This window comes from Periplaneta americana, chromosome 3 (genome assembly GCF_040183065.1).
Source record: "Periplaneta americana isolate PAMFEO1 chromosome 3, P.americana_PAMFEO1_priV1, whole genome shotgun sequence".
Lineage (NCBI taxonomy): Eukaryota > Metazoa > Arthropoda > Insecta > Blattodea > Blattidae > Periplaneta > Periplaneta americana.
The window spans coordinates 3938903-3963247 of NC_091119.1; the positions used below are offsets into that span (position 1 = coordinate 3938903).

Below are 24345 nucleotides of genomic sequence, written 5' to 3' on the forward strand. Positions count from 1 at the left end.
CACTTTCAGATCCACTTTTATGTACAAACTGTATTTGCTGATCTATGTGAATGCTCAATATCCTAATTTCTAACTCTAACTACAACATACTTCTCACTTCTTTATTGTGTTTCTATTAGAGAAAGAACTCCAGACTAAATTCTTGTAAAATTATATATTTAAACTTTTTACAACACATATACAAATGACCAGATGTACTGACTGAATGTTCAGAATATGGAATGCCAGGTGGTATGTGTTCTAGTGACCACAAACTAGGAGAAACCACTCGTGTGGCAGCGTAAGTAAACATAATATTATGTACCTTACACATTACTGAATATAAGAGATTGCAATGTTTAGCTCATACTGAAACTGCCGGACTTCCTTTACAGAGGAGTAATATTATTAGTTATTCTGCAAGTTGACACAGACACGGAAATGGAACCAGGCGTCATGTGAGAAAAGGGTTAAATGGATTATCTCTCCATTATGAACCTGATTCACATAATGTGGTCCTACAATCAGGATTGCCCACTTACAGACCTTTTATCACAGTACCATCATAAGGTTTGCTACTTACAGTGATGATTACAGAATTCCAATTTGTTACACTAAACATGTAATGAATTTTATAGGCAATCAGCAGTGCCATCTAAAGTTTCTCTGGTGAGAACTGTACATTGTCTTCTGGGCCTTTTATCTGTAACATTTGTGATTCGTCGAAATTTCATAACTAGGTTATGGATCATTGTAAGGTTTGGAGCTTTAATGCCGAAAAATTGTTCTTTAGATCATTTTAAAACTTGCTGGGCCTGCTATATTACACTGCACGATGAACAAAACCTTACATATGGCTGCTCAATAATGAATATAGCTTGCGTTGAGTGCGAGATCTAGAAGTGAAAGCAGCAGAGATGACGTCATTTACAACACAATGCCACCTGATATTTCACACCGCAAAAAGACACTCAGAACACAAAGTAGAAAGCAAGAATAAATATATTTTCAATAACGTTTGAGAATTCAAAGCATGTGAATGCCTTGGACATTCTTCTTGTTGTTTAGAATTACTTTTTCTTGTCTCTTCTTTTCCTCTTTAAAAGCAAGAGTATTTGCTTTTCGTTCCATTCTTCTTTCCTGTTAAAAAGACAAATAAGCATTAACAATTATGTCCATTTAAGGGTTCCTTCGTTAGACCACTGGCTCCCAATTGGGGTTGACAAACCATGTATAGATTTAATATTTCATTACTGCAACGTTACCTCCTGGCTAGCAATTAATTGGAGGGACATTTTCTTGTTTTCAAGTCTATCATAAAATATGGCCGGAAAATCGCATACACACATACACGATTCATCAAACCATCCCATACAACATAAACATGCAGCTTCCCGTACAATGACACACAGATTAATTAATATACCAATGAACAATGACAACTACACTGAAGAATTAAACACAATAAAATATATAGCACAAGACAATGGATACAACCCTAACATAATAGACACACTAGTAAAAAGGCAAAACAAAAACAGACCAAACCAACACAAACAGCACGCGAGAATAAATACATAACATTAACATATCACAATACCAATACCCACAAAATTGCAACTTCATTCAGAAAACTAAAATACAAGATAGCATACAAAACAAACAACACAACACAGAAATAGCTAAATAATCACATTAAACATTCAAATAAATATAATTCAATTGGGGTTTACAAACTAAAATGCAATAGTTGCCCACATTTTTACATAGGACAGGCAGGAAGATCCTTTCACACAAGATATAATGAACTTATTAAAGCTATAACCAAACCCTACATCACAGCAAATTATGCAGACCACATTATCAACAATAATCATGACTACAATAATATAGAAACAGATATGGAAATTTTACACATCACACCAAATAGTTCACAGTTAAACATCTTAGAACAATACGAAATATATAAACATACAATAGCACACCCACAACATATACTTAACACACAATTACAGTTCAATACCCACACATTATTCAACGTCATGATACGTCATAACACACAAACAACCAGCCCCCACCATAAGAGCAACACACCCCCGCCCCTACAATCGACAAATGCACATCGCAGAATTTAAGATCACCAGTAGTTCAAGAGACACTGATGAAGACGTGACATAACGTCGAAATGGGCCGTCTGTCGAAGGTATACGTATTACCTTTTTAAAAATTGTATCACTTTTTAACGTATGACTAAGTAATTTTATGTTTTTAACAAACAAAGTGTTAATGTGAACTTTAATGAAATTCATGCACCACACAGCAGGCTATACGAAATGGGATAGGAAAAGAAATGAAGATGTCTTGAACGAGCTCCAAATGATACCTGTTCTGGATCACAACATCAATATAATATCAAAGCAATTGGCTTCAACATGTAAATCGAATGTCAAACAACAGAATCCAAAAGGAATCCTGAATTATAATCTAACAGGAAAAAGGTCGTTGGGACGTCCTCAAAAACGATGGAAAGAAAACTTTGGTAGACCATTACAGTTCTTCTATTGTTTGACATTCCACTTACATGTTGAAGTCAATTGCTTTGATATTGACTATAACCTGTGAGAAAGATGATGATGATTACTCCAACAACGAAAAAAAATTCTTTCATCGAGTACACAGGATGTTTGAGTGAGTTTGTTACGAACTTCGGAAAGTGACAGGAGGTTCAAAATGGAATAAATTCTGCCAATGAATACTCTATAATGCTTCAGTGCGATGACACGTGTCCTCAGGAGCTTGGTTTCATGCCTGGACATTAGACAACTTTCAGTGAGATGAGAGGAGCTAAGAGGTAATTTTTATTAATACAACATTCTTAATTTGTTTATTTTTATTTACTGTATATATGTCCATTACATGCTTCTACACAGCTACTGATTATATATCATTAACTTATAACATAAGATCACTTAGCTCCTAAATGACGCATCGGAGGAAATGAGTTTCCTGACAAAAAAGGGGGAGGAAGTCCTCCATGTGTAGGGCTGCCAACCCTCCTGTATTTCCCGAGATCTCCGTATTTGTCCCTAATTTTTAACAGACTTCCGGCTCCCATATTTTTCTTCTCTTCAAGCATTTTCTCTCTTATTTTTGCACAATGTAAAAATTGTAATTCTAAACATTTGAGTAGTAGGTTTTTTTTAGTAGGTTATTTTACGACGATTTATCAACATCTATGGTTATTTAGCGTCTGAATGAAGTGAAGGTGATAATGCCGGTGAAATGAGTCTGGGGTCCAGCACCGAAAGTTACCCAGCATTTGCTCAAATTGGGTTGAGGGAAAACCCCGGAAAAAACCTCAACCAGGTAACTTGCCCTGGTGGGAATCGAACCCGGGCCACCTGGTTTCGCGGCCAGATGCACTGACCGTTACTCCACAGGTGTGGACCCTAAATATTTGATTTTGCCGTGAATGATGATAATTTACTTACTTACTTACTGGCTTTTAAGGAACCCAGAGGTTTATTGCCGCCCTCACACAAGCCCGCCATTGGTCCCTATCCTGAGCAAGATTAATCTAGTCTCTATCATCATATCCCGCCTCTCTCAAATCCATTTTAATATTATCTTCCCATCTACGTCTCGGCCTCCCCAAAGGTCTTTTTCCCTCTGGCCTCCCAACTAACACTCTATATGCATTTCTAGTGCTACAATATGGAGGAACTGTGCGTTACCGACCGATGGAGTAGGAGAAGGTGACGAACAGTTATTAAGAGGTAAATTGACAAATAGAAACTCTATCAGAAATAAAGTAGATTCAATCAAAACTATAGATACTGAACGAAACTACCTACTAAGAGATAGGCATCAGCAAAGACTAAATTTTCCTAAAATTAGAAACACTTATTATTAATTAAATTAGATAAGCAGACAGGTTTTGAAAAAAGATAGAATTACGTCAAGGTTTTAAAATAATAAAAATTGAAAATAGAGAATTAAGGCAGTTATTAATGTATTCAGATAGCTATATTATTTAGTAAAGGTTCAGAAGATAATTTTGACTTTATAAATTGCTTTACTAATATGTCTTAATTTCAATAATAATGCATTTATAATAAATTTAGTAGGCATTATAATAGTAATTAATTGATAATGAGTACATGCGACACAATAATGAAACTAAATTGAGGTTGATTATGTAAGCAACTTGTCAAGTTTCTTTTTAAGCAGGTATGCGGTAGTCTTCATTGAAGTTACGCAAACGTTTCTGCTGACAAGGAAATATTGTAAGAAATAAAGACAACCTACATATAGAACGTATCGAGTCAGCTAATTCAGGTTCATGACTTACAGTATGTCGACATCTGATCACCTAATTGGAATAATAAGTTATTATTAAAATAAGACCTAAATAATTACATTTAAATTGTGAAAAGGAGCAGATAAATAAGGTTTAATGTCTTAATGGTTATCATTATTGGTTTAAACATGCACTAAAACCAGACGTAAGTGCAAGTTTGAACCAATAAATTATTGAGATTTGCGATAAAATAATGAGTCTAGGAAATTGTATATTTAGTATGTAGAACTACATTTGTTTATAGATCTTTTGTTATATTATTAAGTTTTGTACTTGTGAACTATATCAATAAATCAATATGTCAATATGTCAATATATGCATTTCTGGACTCGCCCATACGTGCTACATGCCCTGCCCATCTCAAACGTCTGGATTTAATGTTTATAATTATGTCAGGTGAAGAATACAATGCGTGCAGTTCTGTGTTGTGTAACTTTCTGATGATAATTTATGTGATGAATTTTGTTGTTCAAGAAATGCATTAACATGTGCAGTCTTTATAGAAGGTAATGCTTGCTAGAAATGGGTTTTGGGTTTTAATGTTGACCTGTTTAAAATCAAACAGTGTTAATGTTATAAATTTGGAAAAAAATGGCTAGTTTCGTTCTAAGCATACCAAGTAGTAATGCTCATACAAAGGGGAGTTTCATCTCATGAGCAATAATTGAGGAAAGGTTCCAAGCAGGAGCACGACACATCTAATCAAATCAGAGCTCGAAACTGCAATTTACTTCAGCTATTACACGAGACAAAATCTGTCTCAAAATACTCTTAATTTACGTCTAGCTGCCGAAGTGTAGAATAAAGTGTTGTTTTTTAGTATTAGTATTAATATTTATTTATTTAACCTGGTAGAGATAAGGCCGTCAGGCCTTCTCTGCCCTCTACCAGGGGATTACAACTATAACATGAACAATAAGATTACAATTAATATTAAATTTACAATTACAATTACAATAAAAATTAAAGTACGAAAAGAATACCTGATTAATGAAAGCTAGACATTTTATCATAGAAATTAAGAACAAAGAATATTTTTGAATTTACTAAATTACAAATTAAACCTAGAATAACAAAATTCTATAGTGATGAAAATATTGGATATTGAGATATTTTGTAATAGATTAAGAGAACTATTTACAAGAAACCATGTCTGAACGAGTCTCAATTACTGACCAAGTGCCTAGTAAGTTTGCGTTTGAATTGAATTTTATTTCGACAGTCCCTGATGCTAGCAGGTAACGAATTCCAGAGTCTTGGCAGGGCTATTGTGAAAGAGGATGAGTATGAGGGGGTTCGATGGGATGGTATTGTTAGTATTGTTTCATGGCGAGAGCGTGTGTTCAGATTGTGGTGGGAAGAAAGGTAAGTGAAGCGAGACGACAGGTACGAAGGAATAGAAGAGTTCAAGATTTCGAAGAGAAGGAGAAGTGAATGTAAATTTCTCTTCTTATCTAGTTTAAGCCAACCTATTGCTTCCAGGGATGGGGTAATGTGATCATATTTACGAACATTGCTTACAAAACGTACACACAAATTATGAGCACGTTGAAGTTTCGTTTTGTTGTCGCTGGAAAGGTCAGTCAGTAAAATGTCAGCATAGTCAAAATAGGGAAATACAAGTGTCTGCACAAGGGACTGAACTTTTAGTAACTGAACTGAATAATTTTATTTTGACTGAATAATTTGTCTATTTCCTATGTGAAATTTTGTCGATTCCTTAGTCTCCAGTATTTTCTTCAAAAAGTTGGCAACCCTATCCATGCAAGACCTACCATCCCTCAGAGTCTGGTCCAAAGGTCCATAATCATTAATCACTCTATGTAAGTATAAATGTTAAATTTCACTTTATTTTAAGAAAAGTAAATGGATGTGACTAAGTTTCTTTAGGGTAACCAATGAATTAGACATTTAAAATGGGTGCTAATTGTAGAAAAACACGGAGATAACCTTTAAAAATAGTACTGTTTAGTAGTATACCATTTACTATTAATTCTGATTGACAGACTTCATAAAATGACAAATAAATTTAAGCTTATTCTTATCGAAGTCTTTAGTCAAATAACTTAAGTCCAAGTATCAGAAAAAACATTAAATATCTTTTAGAGAGACTTCTTCCTGTAATTATTAATTCAGCTGAAAATGGAGTTTGTGAATTTTTATAAAGACTCCCTTAAATTCTGAAGGAACAGTATATCACATGGATTATATGGTTATTTCAGGCTTCATAAGATAGGCTAATGAGTAGCACTTACCTTTCTGTATTGCCGTAAAGCTTTCTTCCTTTCAGAGCGCTCCTCTGGTGTTTCATTTTTAGGACGTACAGAAAGCATAGACAATGTTGATATTACTGATTCTGTTCCATCAGCATCATGGTCTGAATGATCGGTGTTGTTATGTTTGGCTAGGGCTCGTGCTGTTAACTTTGAAACTCCACCATCACTGCCATCTAACACACCAAGTGGGATGCCAGTTCGTCCCGAAACACGTATTTTCTTTGGAACCTTTAAATAAAAGCCGTGTAATACAACTGACAAGTTCATACTTGGCCCCTAGCTTTATATGCTTATGCAAGGTAATTCACAAGTCACAACACTTTTGAAATCACTTCAACTTTGTTAAAAATACAGTTTACATGAAAAGAAAAAAAGATCCACACCACAGACACGTTGTCCATAAGTGTCATGCTTTACACTAGTGATACAGAATGAGTGCTGGTTCGAGTTTCATGGGGGAAGAAATTTTGGCTCAACTGCAGTATTTGTCCCCCTATGCTTTAACATCTGAAGGAGTGCTAACATACTTCTTGCGCTTTTTGCGCTACCAACCTTAACTCATCTGCCTCCACTGTAACGAAAATTGTTACTTATGCCAATCTTCCTCTCGATAAAAACCCAATGCAGGTCGAGCAGAGAGTACAAGAAGCGCAAAGAGTGTAAAATACTTCTGTCTTATTACAAAGATTATGTTTGTATTAGGAACGGTTCGTCTATGGAACCGCCAACATAGGAACCGATTAAGGCCGAGTTCGAGCACCGAAAACATATAATTCATCATTATAGATATAAAAAATTACAGAAAAAGTCCAAAAACATGTACACCCAATGCTCCACTTTCGTTAAATTACAGTCTGTAGTTCGGACTCAGTGACGGCATTATTTCCTGAATTTTTAGCCCCGAAAATTTATAATTCTTTATTAGAGACATAAAAAATTGCAGGAAAAATCTAAAAACTTGTATACACACTGCTCGACTTCCGCCAAATTACAGTCTGTAATTTGGATCCAGTGACGGCATTATTTCCTGGGTTTGAGCCTAGAAAACTTATAATTCTTCATTAGAGACAGGAAAAATTTAAAACTTGTATACACAATGCACATCTTCCGCCAAATTACAGCCTGTAGTTTGAACCCAATGAAGGTATTATTCTCTGTGTTCGAGCCCCGAAAATTTATAATTGAGAAAATTTCGGCCAGTATATGGGACCAGTGCCCACCTAGTATCATAATGAATATGGGTGCTGCAGTGAGTAGCAAAATCTGGTTTCATAAGCAGCTACAAGGCCCAACGCTTTCCTCAGATCGCAAGCTCAGCAGTATTCCCTGTTATATGCCTCGGACAGTTACCACGAAATTGACCATAACTTCTATGATAGTAATTTCAGTTTCAAAAATCTGTTTAGCAGGGAAAATGTTTACAGACAATTTAAAAATGAATACAGGCACATCTGACCTGTGTCTCAAGAGATGTTCAAAGTATCTTTCTCCTGCTTCGATACATTTTTGACACCTCCATCTGAAATACTCAACTACAGTAATCTCTTCTTGCAAAACGCTCGAAATAATTTGTCAGGCATTTTTTTTCTTAACTTTAAACTCGAAAACTCGCTGCAATATGCTACACGCTGATCCCATATTGGTTGAATTATTGTTCACCTCTGCTGAAGCCTGTGTATGTGAGGCAAGCAGTCAGCTGGTAGCAAACGCCACTAAATATAAATAGTAACTATAGTAACAAACACAGAACAGTTGATGGGGAATGACATACTAGTATTGATATCAAGCTACAAGATTTCACACTCAAAAGGAAAACCTATTCGACGTTTTAAATAAATGACATGCGAAAATTTTACTAACATTTTGAGTGCGCCTAGGCCCAACTGGTGCACTGCTGGCTACAGCATCTTTGGTACACAACCGAACTGAGTCACTGGATTAACCCAGACACCCACTTTTATGCTGTACTTTAATAAGCACACTTTCTGAAGTCGAAATTGCGATAGGAAATCTGAAAAAGTACAAGTCTCCAGGTATCGATCAAATTCCAGCAGAATTAATACAAGAGGGTGGAAGCGTATTATCTAGCGAAATTTATAAACTTGTACTTGCAAATTGGGAAAAGGAAATTTTACCAGAACAATGGAAGGAGTCCATAATCATGCCTATTTTTAAGAAGGGGGACAAGACTAACTGTAGTAACTAATATCACTTTTGTTGACGTCGTACAAAATTTTGTCGAATATCCTTTTGAGAAGATTAACTCCATATGTAGATGAAATTATTGGGGATCATCAGTGTGGTTTCAGGCGTAATAGATCGACTATTGATCAGATTTTTTGTATTCGACAGATATTGGAGAAAAAATGGGAGTATAAGGGTACAGTATATCAGTTATTCATAGATTTCAAAAAGGCGTATGACTCGGTTAAGAGAGAAGTTTTATATAATATTCTTATTGAACTTGATATTCCCAAGAAACTAGTTCGATTAATTAAAATGTGTCTTCGTGAAACTTATAGCAGAGTCCGTATAGGCCAGTTTCTATCTGATGCTTTTCCAATTCACTGCGGGCTAAAGCAGGGAGATGCACTATCACCTTTACTTTTTAACTTCGCTCTAGAATATACCATTAGGAAAGTTCAGGATAACACAGGGATTGGAATTGAACGGGTTACATCAGCTTCTTGTCTATGCAGATGACGTGAATATGTTAGGAGAAAATCCACAAACGATTAGGGAAAACGCGGAAATTCTACTTGAAGCAAGTAAAGAGATAGTAGGGTTGGAAGTAAATCCCGAAAAGACTAAGTATATGATTATGTCTCGTGATCAGAATATTGTACGAAATGGAACTATAAAAGTTGGAGATTTATCCTTCGAAGAGGTGGAAAAATTCAAATATCTTGGAGCAACAGTAACAAATGTAAATGACACTCGGGAGGAAATTAAATGCAGAATAAATATGGGAAATGCCTGTTATTAGTCGGTTGAGAAGCTTTTGTCATCTAGTCTGCTGTCAAAAAAATCTGAAAGTTAGAATTTATAAAGCAGTTATATTACCGGTTGTTCTTTATGGCTGTGAAACTTGGACTCTCACTTTGAGAGAGCAACAGAGATTGAGGGTTTTTGAGAATAAGGTTCTTAGGAAAATATTTGGGGCTAAGAGGGATGAAGTTACAGGAGAATGGAGAAAGTTACACAATGCAGAGCTGCACGCATTGTATCCTTCACCTGACATAATTAGGAACATTAAATCCAGACGTTTGAGATGGGCAGGGCATGTAGCACGTATGGGCGAATCCAGAAATGCATATAGTGTTAGTTGGGTGACCGGAGGGAAAAAGACCTTTCGGGAGGCCGAGACGTAGATGGGAAGATAATATTAAAATGGATTTGAGGGAGGTGGGATATGATGGTAGAGACTGGATTAATCTTGCTCAGGATAGGGACCAATGGCGGGCTTATGTGAGGGCGGCAATGAACCTTCAGGTTCCTTAAAAGCCAGTAAGTAAAGTAAAGTTTAATAAGCATTTTTGTTTCTTTTTATTTAAGCATGTTGTTATTCATTCTAAAATTCAACAGAGTGTGGTCTATTCTTTGACCCACTACAACAGAATAGGTTGCTAGGTAGATCTTCATTTTTTCTGAGATTCCATTCAGAGTAAATGAGGCAGACTGAAAATTAAATCTGAATATTTGAATGAACTGGCGTAAAAATGGGGAAGAAATACATGTACTACACAGGAAGCTACTTCTTTTTTCTTTATTTCATTATACTTTTTTGTAGATTATTTAACAGCGCTGTATTAACTAGGTCATTTAGCATAACTGGTGCTTGTCTATGCAGATGACGTGAATATGTTGAGAAAATCCAAAACGATTAGGGAAAACACGGGAATTTTACTAGAAGCAAGTAAAGAGATAGGTTTGGAAGTAAATCCCGAAAAGACAAAGTATATGATTATGTCTCGTGACCAGAATATTCTACGAAATGGAAATATAAAAAGTGGAAATTTATCTTTTGAAGAGGTGGAGAAGTTCAAATATCTTGGAGCAACAGTAACAAACATAAATGATACTCGGGAGGAAATTAAACACAGAATAAATATGGGAAATGCCTGTTATTATTCGGTTGAGAAGCTTTTATCATCCAGTCTGCTGTCGAAAAATCTGAAAGTTAGAATTTATAAAACAGTTATATTACCGGTTCTTCTTTATGGTTGTGAAACTTGGACTCTCACTTTGAGAGAGGAACATAGGTTAAGGATGTCTGAGAATAAGGTGCTTAGGAAAATATTTGGGGCTAAGAGGGATGAAGTTACAGGAGAATGGAGAAAGTTACAGAACACAGAACTGCACACATTGTATTCTTCACCAGACATAATTAGGAACATTAAATCCGGACGTTTGAGATGGGCAGGGCATGTAGCACGTATGGGCGAATCCAGAAATGCATATAGAGTGTTAGTTGGGAGGCCGGAGGGAAAAAGACCTCTAGGGAGGCCGAGACATAGATAGGAAGATAATATTAAAATGGATTTGAGGGAGGTGGGATATGATGGCAGAGAATGGATTAATCTTGCTCAGGATAGGGACCAATGGCAGGCTTACGTGAGGGCGGTAATGAACCTCCGAGTTCCTTAAAAGCCAGTAAGTAAGTAATAGCCAATGTCCAGACCACTTGATATGATATTTGAACACCAGAGAACAGAAACACCACGTTAAAGTTGTAATTATAACCTTACCATTGGTTCTGCAATGAGTTTTGGACGGTTGTAGATATTTGAGTAAGTAGATAAAATGGATTCACAATCCCATTGTTCTTTTGTATCTTGTGGAACTTCCAATGGTACAAGTTCTTCTTCCTCTTCTCCGTCGGTGCAACTATTATCTTTTTCATGTTCTCTTGACTCCTTACTAGGTTCAAGAATTGGTCTATTAATTTTACGTTCCTCTTCCATTTTTTCGGCATACTGTAGCATTAGTTCTGAATCAGGCTCTATATGTCCTTCAATTTCATCGCAGTCTAAAGCTCCGATTTCACTTTCTCCGTAACAACTTGTAAACATCTGTTAAAACAATAAAAAAATTAGAACACTCATAACTTAAGGTACGGTCACACGTCGCTACTTTTGCAGTGCAACTTTTGTACTGCAGCTGCAAAAGTTGCGTGTCGTGTTCACACGTAAGCCGAAAGTAGCGTGCTGCACGCTACTTTTCGTGCTGCGCAACCCGAGTGCAGCAAAAGTTGCAACTGGAGGTTGCGAGTCTGTTCACACACAAGGCGCTACTTTTGCAGCCGCAGTCATGCTGCAGGTTCCCATCTCCGTGTTGACTTCTCAATATACATTTTGTGGTTATGTTCGCATTATTAAGAAACTCATGCGAAAGCTTACTTATCTATTATTTGCTTTTCTGTCCTAACTAGTATTCAGAAATTGGCATTATTTTTACTATAAAGCTTCTAAAAACGCCTATATACTTAAATGATAACCAACAGCATATTCACGTAATCAATGTTGGCAACCCTCCTGTTTGAAACTACGCTACGGAAAATTAAAAAAAATGAATTATATCGTCAGCAAATATGCTCAGACTGTGTTGTGCATTTAACGGTTACAAATAATTTATTTTCATCACATCTAACATTAAAATACATCCAAACAATAAAAGTATCATTGGCGCATTTGGGTGGCAACACTGGCTGCTTTTATTTTCATTGGGTTATTTTACAACGCTGTATCAACATCTAGGTTATTTAGCGTCTGAATGATATGAAGGTGATAATGCCGGTGAAATGAGTCCGGGGTCCAGCACCGAAAGTTACCCAGCATTTGCTCGTATTGGGTTGAGGGAAAACCCCGGGAAAAACCTCAACCAAGTAACTTGTCCCGACCGGGATTCGAACCCGGGCCACCTGGTTTCGCGGCCAGACGCGCTGACCATTACTCCACAGGTGTGGATACACTGGTCGCAACCGCAGCAAAAGTTTCAACAAAATCAATATCAAAAATGCTGCGGCTGCAACCCTGAGAACCCTGTTCACACGTCAAGCTGCGCGCAGCATGGAAAAGTAGCGGGCAGCAGATTCGGCAGCGCTACTTTTCGGGTTGCACCGTTGTTCACACATCGCAGTACGAGAGTTGCGCAGTTTTTTGTACTGCAGCGCTGCAAAAGTAGCGACGTGTGACCGTACCTTTAAAGGAAACTTCAATGAGTTCTTCAATAATTTACATATTTATTTCACTAATGGGTAAAGAACATCAACATTAAAAAGCCAATTTGTCCTTCTAATTCATCATTTTAGTCCTGGCTTCCCAATATTTGCAAGACTTGGATGCCTACCCATCTTCATGGAGCTCTCGGAGGTTGCAAGTAGTGTGTGAACAATAGTTCAATAAAAAAGAATCTACAACCAAGCTAATAATATTGCTAAATTTGTAACGAAAGAACTGTGACAAGAAATCGTACAACAAAATTCACAAAACAATTTTTTTTATTTTAGTAGGTGATTTTACGACGCTTTATCAACATCTAAGGTTATTTAGCGTCTGAATGAGATGAAGGTGATAATGCCGGTCAAATGAATCCGGGGTCCAACACCGAAAGTTACCCAGCATTTGCCCATATTGGGTTGAGGGAAAACCCCGGAAAAAACCTCAACCGGGTAACTTGTCCCGACCGGGAATCGAACCCGGGCCACCTGGTTTCGCAGCCAGACTGGCTGCCCGTTACTCCACAGGTGTGGACTTCACAAAACAATACAGCAATTTGTAGAGTTACGTTTCCATAATGATGGAGTTTTGACTCTCACTACACAAATTTCATGTAATGTCTCCAATGCTTTGCAACAGTAATAATTGTTTGGAGTTGTCAATCCAATCAGAATGGCTGAAATAGAGTATAGGAAATGTAGGCTTGCCTTTTTACTTACAAAATTAATTAGTAAAATGTTGTAATAGTCTTCTATAAAATGCACTATTAATGGCCTAGAAAACTCGAATTTACTTCCCTCCTAAAGAAAATCATATCTAGGATTTTGTCGTCTGACAAATTCATTGCCTTCAGTCAGGTTAGGACCTGAGGCACTTTAAACCAGAGGCAAGCATGGACACCACTGCATCAGGAGGAGTTCTTCACATCGCAACAAAGTTCAGGAATTTTTTAATAAGCCATACCTGAAGGTGTTAGCAATAAACAATGATTTCAGAAAAGTTTAATTAGAAGTTTGATATTTAACCTCATCTATAAGGCTAGTACACATAAATTACGTTGTGAAAGAACTGACAGGTAACAAAGAAAGGTGGTTATCATTGTTTGATGTTTAAGAGCAGTTTCTTTCGAAAATATCTGAGCAATTACCTGTTCAAAACGGTCATCAAGGAGTGTTAGCTGATCGTTTCTCCTCATGACAGAGCTCGATATTGAGTAATTCGTGAACTGTGACTTTGTTTCTTCCTCTGCAAATGTGTACTGTGGTCCATTGAGACTGCCCACATCATCATCCTCAGACACATTCATGCTGCAAGTAATCATAATAATATTTCATATCTTTAATTTAAAGACACTTCTATAAATAAAGAAGTGATATTTTATGATTTAACCACTGAATATTTACTTATACATTATTCTCATAGTATCACCAAAAGAGACCAAGTGAACACCATCAGCAATGAAAGTTCATTGTTCAGTTTTAAAAGCGAAGGTATCTCTGAACAAGAGAAGATTAATTTTTTGCCTCCAACGAAAGTTATGACTCCAGCTTTTACTCTACCAGTACAGTGAGGTTACAAACAAGGTGAAATGAAGTAGTATGTAGTGAAGTTACACTAAATTAATATTTTATACAGTACCTGACTTCTCTCATAAATTGTATGGTTTCAGTACATTTCATTAATCTTGCACAAACATAAAAACTAACACAACTCTGTAATCATTTCTAAAAACTTCCTGTTTATGAAAATCGGTATTGCTGAAGGAATGTTGTAAAAGTAATTGTTTCTGTGGATATTCAGTAAGAGGGCTTAGAAATACAGTAAAAACCCCGATAAGACGCTGTTCAAGGGACCGCGTATTAGGCGGGTATACTAATTTGACTTGTATACAGTATCTATTAGCATTTTTCTTTATTGAAATACATGATTCATGAAAGGTAATACAGTATTACTCCATTATGTAATTATTGTACTGTACGTCAAAGACATTTACAATATGTACTGTACTTAATTTTTCGGAAAAAAAGTCATTTATAGTTGTTTGCCGTGTGCATGTTCTCCAAGTCCTCATGTTTACCACACTTCAGTTTCCTGCAATTACATCCTCCCGGCGACGTCACAGCTGCAGTGATTGAGTCGTGATTTTTTATTACCGTTCTTAATGTCGATGCTGGGATTCCTAATGAATCAGAGAGTTGTTTCTGAGTAAGAGTACTGTTCTCATTGTACTTTCGTAAGATTTACAATTTTTTCGACACAGAGAGGGCTTTTCGTTTAACACTCATTGTAATCACATTCACAGACACTTCAATACACTAAAGGACAACAAACTACCCAGCAAAAATTTCCAGAATTTTATTATGGCTGAATGAGGAATGCTGTTTGAGAGCGAGGGTTAGCAAGAGGGTGAGGTATTGTAACTGTATGTAGGCTTTAAGCGCTCAGGTAAAGAGTCGAATAAACAAGAGGGTGGAGTACACTAAGGTATGAAGTATGAAGGTTTAAATCGCAGGTAAAGGATCGAATACCAATACTTTTCAGGTTAATGGCACCAGTGAGTTCAATGACCAAGAAGTTTCATTGCTGTTACAGTACATTGCTGAAAATTACATCGAAAATATTCCACAAAAACAGCGTATTATGCGGGACTTGAGTGCAACAAACGGGGTATTTTATAAAGGTGTTATATATGAAATGTGCAGGGACCGGACAAAAAAAAGCGTATTTACACGGGATAGCGTAATAAGCGGGCGCGTCTTATCTAGGTTTTACTGTAGTAAATGCTACTTCTTTAAGAGAGAGACTTTTTGTACAAACCCTTCATATGTTTCTTGTGATGACTCTTTTTTCTGTGTCAGAGGCTGCAGAACTTACATGAGTAATCACAATGAAGATTAAAAATACTGTAGACAATATTTTCTCTAAACGAAAATAGGTAATTTATTCTTTGATATGTACTACCAGTACCTATAACATTTCAACAGTTCATGAATTCTACGTAATGAAAAAAAAAGTATGTTTTAATATGTAGCATATCACTATTGTGTATTGTTTTTTGCTTACTTAACGAGTCTGTTAGCCATAACTGTGGTTGAATGATGACGGAAAGCTCATTACGACCATACTCTTGCCCATTCAGAACATCAAAGTTTTGCCAAGAACAGGAACCAACAGGTTCAACAGGCCTCCCACTTTCCAGACATGGCTTCTTGGCTGTCCCCAAATTAAAGTTATCACAAAATGATTCTAGATTTAAAGACATTGAGGCAATGAAGACCATGCTGGAGAACTTGAAAAATTACTATGAAAAGTGCTTCAAACAATGGAAGGACATGTGAAGTTAAGAGAGACCTACTTGGAAGGGAACTCGAAAAGTAAACTTTTTTTCTCTCTCACAACCACAGGTAGGATACTCTTCGATCAGATCTCGTGTGTGTATGTGTATTTATCAATACTTTAGAGCAGATCTGCAGAACTGTAGCTCCCAAGAGCGACTGCTTTACACCCCTTTCTTACCCCACCCACCTTTTCTACCAGTGTGGTCATGACGTTCTAGTTACGGTTGGCTGCATCAACGCGGAGGCAGGTATACAATACGCTATCAAGAATTACAAATGAACAGATAATAAAATCCTTAGGAACATACCTTTAGAAAGTAAGAGAAAAATGAATGAGGGAAATAAGTAAATTAAAAGATATGTAAAATAAATTTTAAAATGTTTGTGTGCGTATAATGTAAGAAGGTCTACCTATGTATATATCGTCCTATTACTAGTAAAGCCGATTAAATCCACTTTTTGTGTAAAATAAGTTAAGTACAGTCCCCGACTTGTCTTTCCGTGCTCTGTATTCTACTAAAATGAAATAAGTCCGAAATGTTGCTTGCAGGCAACAAACCAATTACTTTATTTGAAGAATTTATTATGATTTTTCGTGCATTAATAAAGTTTTAATTCCTGTTTTTACAAAACTTGCATTACTGGTCTTAACTGGTTTTACTAATAATAGGACGATAAATAAATTGTACGTTGATAAGTGAGTGATAGCTATATGATCGGATGTCAATGCTGTCATTCAACATTGTAACGTACTCCAGCCAAACAGACAGACAGATAGATAGGTAGGTAGATGGATGGATGGATGGATAAATAAGCCTACTGCAGTTTAAAGAGAACTGGAACATGGCAAAATCTAAACCCATGAAGAAATACTACTTCCAAAGGAAATAGTAATATGATTATTTTGTTGTTGAAGACGAAAGAATTGCTTGTTTACTGTGTCCCATCCAATTTATTTCTACTCGCCATTTCAATATTAAACCACATTTCAACAAAGTCCATATTAAGAATTATGGAATGCACAAACTTTCGGGTAAGTTCATTATTACGAACTGTATATTATTTATTTATATACTGTTAAATTAAGGACGTTATTTATTTTTTTTTATCCAATGCCACCAGGTTGTCTTTTCGACATTTCTGGTCTTCTCTCCTGGCTGTGGCTTAGTTGTAACCCACTTCTGAGGTTGGGGCGCCTGGAAGGCGGAGTTACATTACCCCGATGATGTGATAGGATGATTATGATAATGAGGTGCCAGGAGAGGTCTTAAATCTAAACTTAACCTAAATTCCAGACCGTGGACGAACACAGGAATAATCCCCTTTAAGGAAAAATTCCTGTGCTCTAACCGGGAATCGAACCCGGGACCTCATGAACTATATCCAGAAGCTCTGACCACTAGACCATGAGGCTGGTCATGGATGTTACTTGTTGTGTTCATTTTGAATTGAAATTAATAGTGACTTTCAAGGTTCATTACTTAATGCTATAAATTTATGTTTCCGTAGGTGGTGATAGGAGGAAAGTTTCCGAAAGTCTAAACCAGGTTAAGTGCAAAGAAATCTCAGAGAAACTACCGACAGGAAATCTAGCATAATTGTAAATCTTGAAACGAGATAACGCATTATAGAAAACAATGAATTTATTACAATCCTTTTTGAAAATTACATGCCGCCACTGATGGACCTTTGATGGCGAGAGAACTCTACGCGGAAGTCGATCATCCCCAATAGAAGTGGAGTGAGGTTGACGTCATATTTCCCTACTTACGAGTTCTGCAGGTCTGTTTTAGAGTGATAACTAAGTCTATACCGGCAACATAAATACTACTTGAATCCCTATCAAATAATACCAGGATTACACTAGATCAAGGCTGGGATTGATCTGAAAGAGTAATAATACTGTAAGTAGGCAAATAAGCTCTTAACAGAACGAAAGCAATCTTTGGCACGGCAAGTAAAAATAAAAAAGTGAATGGTGCCATGTGAGGAAACAAGATTGGACGAGTGAGAGAGATTGTATGCTCATGTCAAAGAGGGTGGAAGGGAAAAAATAATTCACCACAAACTTAATTAAACAGTAAACAGTAACATACTCATCATCAGTATCTCCATCTGCATAAGAATCAGCATCTGAATCCATGTCATTTTCACCGTCCTCAGCATTAGCCAATTCAATGAAATTATCTTCAAGTTCATTGTCTGGATCATCAAAATCAAAATCTTCATCCAATGCAGCAACAATATCTGGATCCCAATCCAACTGGGGTCCTGTTTACCATATAGAATTATAATATTAGACAATATGGAAGTTCAAATGCCAAATCTCCTATAGAAATTGGTAATCACTGTTTTCATAAAAATATTAATCAAATAATATACATGCTCTCAAGATTGATGAATGTAGAAAAGCAACAATGCCAACTCCAATAATGCAGCAAGAACAACAATAATGTCAGCAACAACAACAATGATGGCAAAACTGGTAGCAGTAGTAGCATGTAATCTTCAAGGACCCAATCCTTTTAATATGGGATTTGAATGTTCTGTCCCTACCTTTTAAAATATGCCATCCTTAACGCAACTGGGCACATTAGTTAACATTAGATAAAAAAAAAAGGTAAAAGGTAAAGGTGTCCCCGTAACATGCCATGAAGGCACTTGGGGGGCATGGAGGTAGAGCCCCATGCTTTCCATGACCTCGGCACTAGAATGAGGTGGTGTGGTCGGCACCACGCTCTGACCGCCTTTTACCCCCAGGAAAGACCCGGTACTCAATTTTATAGAAGGCTGAGTGAACCTTGGGGCCGTTCTGAAAGTTTGGCAACGAGAAAAAAACCTGTTACCACCTGGGATCGAACCCCGGACCTTCCAGTCCGTAGCCAGCTGCTCTACCAACTGAGCTACCCGGCCACCAGTTAACATTAGATATTTTCAATTAACGCTTTTTGAACAATATCACTGTGTTGGTCAGGAAAAGAAAGCGTATTTAATTACCCCATCTACCATAGAACATTTACCAATATTCAATCAGAAAAAAGTTAATAGAATTCGTTTAAGAAATCCTACCACTGAAGACAACCTGGAGTGCCGGTCCCAATTATACAGTCCAGAAGGAATGATCTATCTATTTATGTGGGATCAAGGGCAAGGGCTGGGATATATCTTGTTATTGCAGAGCACCCCTCAATTGAACCAGGGATGAAGAACTCTGATGAAATAAAAACTGCACAACACAGAGCCGGGAAGGTTACACTACAACCTCTTTTTTTCCAGAAACTGAATCCTGATCCATTAGAGTTTAAGACAAGTTCATGCTACTAGTAACAATAGCAGAAGTTGTAGTAGTGAATAACAACAACAACAATAATAGATGATGATAATGATGATGATGATAATAATAATAATAATAACAATAATAAATGTCTAATGAAGCTTGTCAATTAAAATCGATATCTTGGTTATACCAAGAAGGTTAATACGAAACTTAATTACTAGAACAGACAAATATTTCAGAATACGAAATTGTGTATTATTTGAAATATTTTATTTTTCGGAAAGTGTTTTACAATACAAGTAAAGTCTTTAAATCTGTTACTGAGGCAGCTTGATGTAATCTGGAGTAGATCACTGATACACAACCAATAAATCATATTTGTTGAGAATAAGATTATAAATATTATGAAGATAATAATAATAATAATAATAATCACAACAACGAGATAACTCCTGGAAAGACACTTGAAACCCAGCTAAAATCAAATAATAAAACCGAAGTTATTAATATAATCACCATGCGAGATACTGTAAGAGTAAGATAATAGACAAAAACTAAATCAGAATTACAGATTTCGAAGATAGTAATAAACTTACCAGAGCGAGGTGCTGCCTTGTTCAAGAGTCCGACATCTTCTTCAACTTCTGACGCAAATACAGAAGATGGTAATTTTAATTTGGTTGTTTGATTAGAGGATTGTTCAACTGGTTCCCAATCAACAGCAGTTTGGTTAGCATCTCGTAAATGTTGCAAGTAATCATAATCGTCGTCAAAAAATATTCCAAATTTCTTCTGTTCCTCTTTTCTTTTTTCTGAATCAGATGTCTAATAAAAGATATTTCAAAATTACTTTAATACAGTTACTTAATTTACCAGATACAGTACATTTAGTATTAGACGGTAAACATGTCTTGAGCTGTTGTTGTAGAGCTTACAATTAAAACAATTTTAAGCTTGTTTAACTTATAAGATGGCTCTCCATCCGAATAATCCCTCCTATCTCCCCTTCTCAACTATTCCTCTCCTTCCCCCCTCCACCCTCCACATGACACTTTTTCTTTCCCTCTCTCTCTTTTCTGTTTTCAATCTTCTCTTATCTCTGTCAACTGTTACACTCTATATTACAGACAACCTTATTATTACATTGTAAATGCATGGTGATTTCCGGCGAACATTAACCATGTTTCTGTTGGCCAATCAGAGGCCACTAGTATCCGTGAACTCCTGATGCTTCGCCAGATTAAAATTTACATACTATGTTATATTAATAAATTTAACAAGTTTTTAAAAAACTGGACATCACTGTTTTATGATACGACTAACCACTAAAGATATTGATTAGACCAGCATTTCTCAAACTATGGTCCGCGGACCACTTGTGGTCCTCGAGGTCTGCCCTTGTGGTCCTTCAAAAAAAGATAGAAGCAAATATAAAATTCAAACGACTTGTGTATCACACTACAGCTGAAAATCTCGAGTTTGTAAATAACACATGGCAATCGCCTTTCACCTTTTCTCCCAGTACTGACATTTTATGAAATTTATTTACCCTACCTGTCTATCGACTTCCCACTCTACTCTCAGCAAAAAAAAAAAAAAAAAAAAAAAAAAAAAGAGGGATTTAAAGCACTATGAACGTGGTGTTTCTCGCCATCTTTTCCCTGCACATCTGGCGTCGTGCCTGTAAACTAGCGAGGGACCACCTGAATTCATAACAGGACCAAAGTACCGAAACTTTTCATGTATTTATGACTTCCTTAATAGTTTGCACATTGAAATGGTCACGTACTTAACGTCGTACACCTTTAACAAAACATACAAAATTGCATCTTTACTTGTTGAAAATCGGGCATGTTTCTGCATTAATTTTTTTATCTATGGTTTTGCAGATGACGATATAAGAAATTTTCTTCTATTAACATTAACTTAATTAGTTAATACTAATATAAAATTAATTGAATTAATTACTTCTACATTAAAATGTAAATATATTTACTGGTATATTAAAATATGCTACATAAATGATAAATTTGCTTTCGAAGGAAACAAGAGTAAGGTGGTCCGCAGAACTGTTCTGACTTAAAAAAGTGGTCCCCACTCCAGAAAAGTTTGAGAAACGCTGGATTAGACTATTCTCCCTGTATCTGCATAGCTGGTGAACCTCCAATATTCAGCTTATTTCATAACTCCTCAGTAAAAAAAAAAAAATAAAATAAAAAACAATGTTGTATTTAATGATGCTCGCAACTGCCGAGGTTATATCAGTGTTGCTGGTGTGCCGGAATTTTGACCCGCAGGAGTTCCTTTACATGCTAGTAAATCTATTGACATGAGCCTAACACATTTAAGCACACTTAAATGCCACCGACCTGGACCGGTATCAAACCCGCAACCTCGGGCACAAAAGGCCAGCACTTTACCGACTGCGCCACTCAGGCCGATTCTCCTGAGTGGTTTATATTACCCTTCACACATCAGCTGTTATTGTGCACATGCCGAGAGAGAGGGGATGTGGAAAGAGAGGCAGAGATCACAACGTGAAAGCTGCATGGTTGGGATCCCCCAGTGCCCATACAGCATAGCAATGAATTTTAGCGAAATCCTGTTATGGAAATCAACTCTAGGTAACCATCACCAAAAGCGTCATAACGTAGCCTACATGTTTTCTAGCCCTTCCGAAAATCAATTGGACATAGTACAATCAAATATCTGGAAGAAAAAAAAAAAAAACTTATAAATTCAACGATTTTCACTTTCGAAATCACCAGAATTACCTCAGCGCTAGTTTCACCAAAAAAAGTTTCACTTTTATTATACTTACTTTACTCTTTTTGTCAACAGTTGCTGGTAAAAGAACATGTTGTGGGGCTTTTTCGTCAGCAATGAGTGGATCTTGTTGACTACGATGAACTAAATGAAACGTTACTGCATTCTTGCGATCGATGAACTTCTTAGATTTCGGCTGAAAATTAAATGTGACATTAAAACAAAACGTGGATATAGGCCTATACTAGTACGTAATTATTTTTATTTTTGTAGGTTATTTTACGACGCTTTATCAACATCTTACGTTATTTAGCGCCTGAATGAGATGATGATAATGCCGGTGAAATGAGTCCGGGGTCCAGCACCGAGTTACCCAGCATTTGCTCATATTGGGTTGAGGGAAAACCCCGGAAAAAACCTCAACCAGGTAACTTGCCCCAACCGGGAATCAGTACATAATTAAAGGCATTCTAACTTTAACGTAATAATTGTATTTATTTTTAAATTAAGTAAACTTTATTGTATATCCATTATAGTTGTGAATAATAGGAACAGAAAGAAAAGACCAAAATAATTTGACACTTGTTTATGGGCATAGCCCACTGGTAATCCCACAAAATTGTATATATGTATCATAACATAACACCATGATAATATATTCTCATTATTTATTACGTACCATTGTGGACGAAGTATGTATACTATTTCTGTAGGCTTATTTTCTGGAATATATGCTTATATTCACATGAACATAATATAAATCCTTATTTTAACCTCACACATTACGCCACATGCACCATATTGCATGCCAGTAGCCATATTCACCATTGTGACCAACAAATGCTACCTAAAAGTCGCCAAAGTAGAAGTCAAATGTCTCCAAATCAAATTCACAACACATTGTATAAAAACAGTCCTGTTCCTGATAGAGAGCTTCAGACTAAATTTGTGTTCTATTTCTTGCTCGTGTAGAAATTTAGGGATACCGTAGTATATAGTTGCTCCTGTGCATGCCGTGCATCTTGTATACTTGTGCATTGAGGCAATTCCGATTACATGACTTCTTTTTCAGGCGCTAGATGGCAGCACAGTGAACCGGAGAAAAGTTATTGCCTTTAAAGTCCATTAGGTTTATCAATTTGACAATGATCCCACAATACTGCATGCACCCTTTCTTTCTTTCTTTTTTTTTTATGCAGCCAACATTTAAGTATTGGATGTGTTTATCATTTTCCCCTGAAATAGGACGTTTTTAATCACTTATCCTTGCCTATGGTTCTTACATTCACAATCTCCCACCAACCTAATATGATTTGAATGTACAATGCAGTTTCTTTACTGTTCAGTATATTATGTTTCTCACCTGCAGTATGTTTGGGGAGACAAGGGGTGGAAAACAATATGGAATAGACATAGACCATGGATCAGCACAACCAACGAGGATGTAGGAGAAGGTGAGGGGTGGAGCACCAGATTAAATATTTAATTAATTTTTTTTTGTACTGGCACGTATAAATAATAATTCTGTGATGTAAGTACATACAAAATGTTATCTTGCCTTTCGATTTGCCTTGAATATTTTTCAAACCTATTTTCCTTTTTCTTCAGATGCCATATTTGAACAAAGAGTGCAACTAATATAACCACAACATGTTGCAATAACACATAACATTAATATCAAATGAATAAAACCAAATCTAATTAAGAAAACATACACGCAGAATATGAAAGAAATGAAAATCACTTATATCAAAAGCATAAGCTTAGATCGGGACAAATGTTTAACTGCATTTTACTGCAGACACTATTGTTGGGTACACCATGACCTAAAGTAAATCCTGAAAAGACGAAATATATGATTATGTCTCGTGACCAGAATATTGTACGAAATGGAAATATAAAAATTGGAAATTTATCCTTTGAAGAGGTGAAAAAATTCAAATACCTGGGAGCAACAGTAACAAATATAAATGATACTCAGGAGGAAATTAAACACAGAATAAATATGGGAAATGCCTGTTATTATTCGGTTGAGAAGCTTTTATCATCCAGTCTGCTGTCAAAAAATCTGAAAGCTATAATGTATAAAACAGTTATATTACCGGTTGTTCTTTATGGTTATGAAACTTG

General features: G+C 36.3%; 1 protein-coding gene across 1 annotated transcript; it reads right to left on the reverse strand.

The window, feature by feature from the left end:
- Positions 1-784: 784 nt before the first annotated feature.
- On the reverse strand, positions 785-23226 carry LTV1 (LTV1 ribosome biogenesis factor). Its single transcript, XM_069819944.1, has 8 exons — positions 22895-23226; positions 22271-22411; positions 20046-20274; positions 18269-18443; positions 13982-14141; positions 11365-11688; positions 6596-6844; positions 785-1119 (listed from the first exon to the last, which is right to left on the reverse strand). Exons 1-8 carry the CDS (start codon positions 22895-22897, stop codon positions 1006-1008), a joined length of 1395 nt encoding a protein of 464 aa, XP_069676045.1. The 5' UTR covers positions 22898-23226; the 3' UTR covers positions 785-1005.
- Between the last annotated feature and the right edge of the window lie 1119 nt (positions 23227-24345).

Excerpts from the sequence above, each read along its gene's own strand:
- LTV1 (XM_069819944.1), bottom strand. Across the intron at positions 18,444-20,045 it reads CAAGGCAGCACCTCGCTCTG|GACCCCAGTTGGATTGGGAT; the intron begins GTAAGTTTATTA and ends TATGGTAAACAG. Across the intron at positions 14,142-18,268 it reads GATGGAGATACTGATGATGA|CATGAATGTGTCTGAGGATG; the intron begins GTATGTTACTGT and ends GATTACTTGCAG.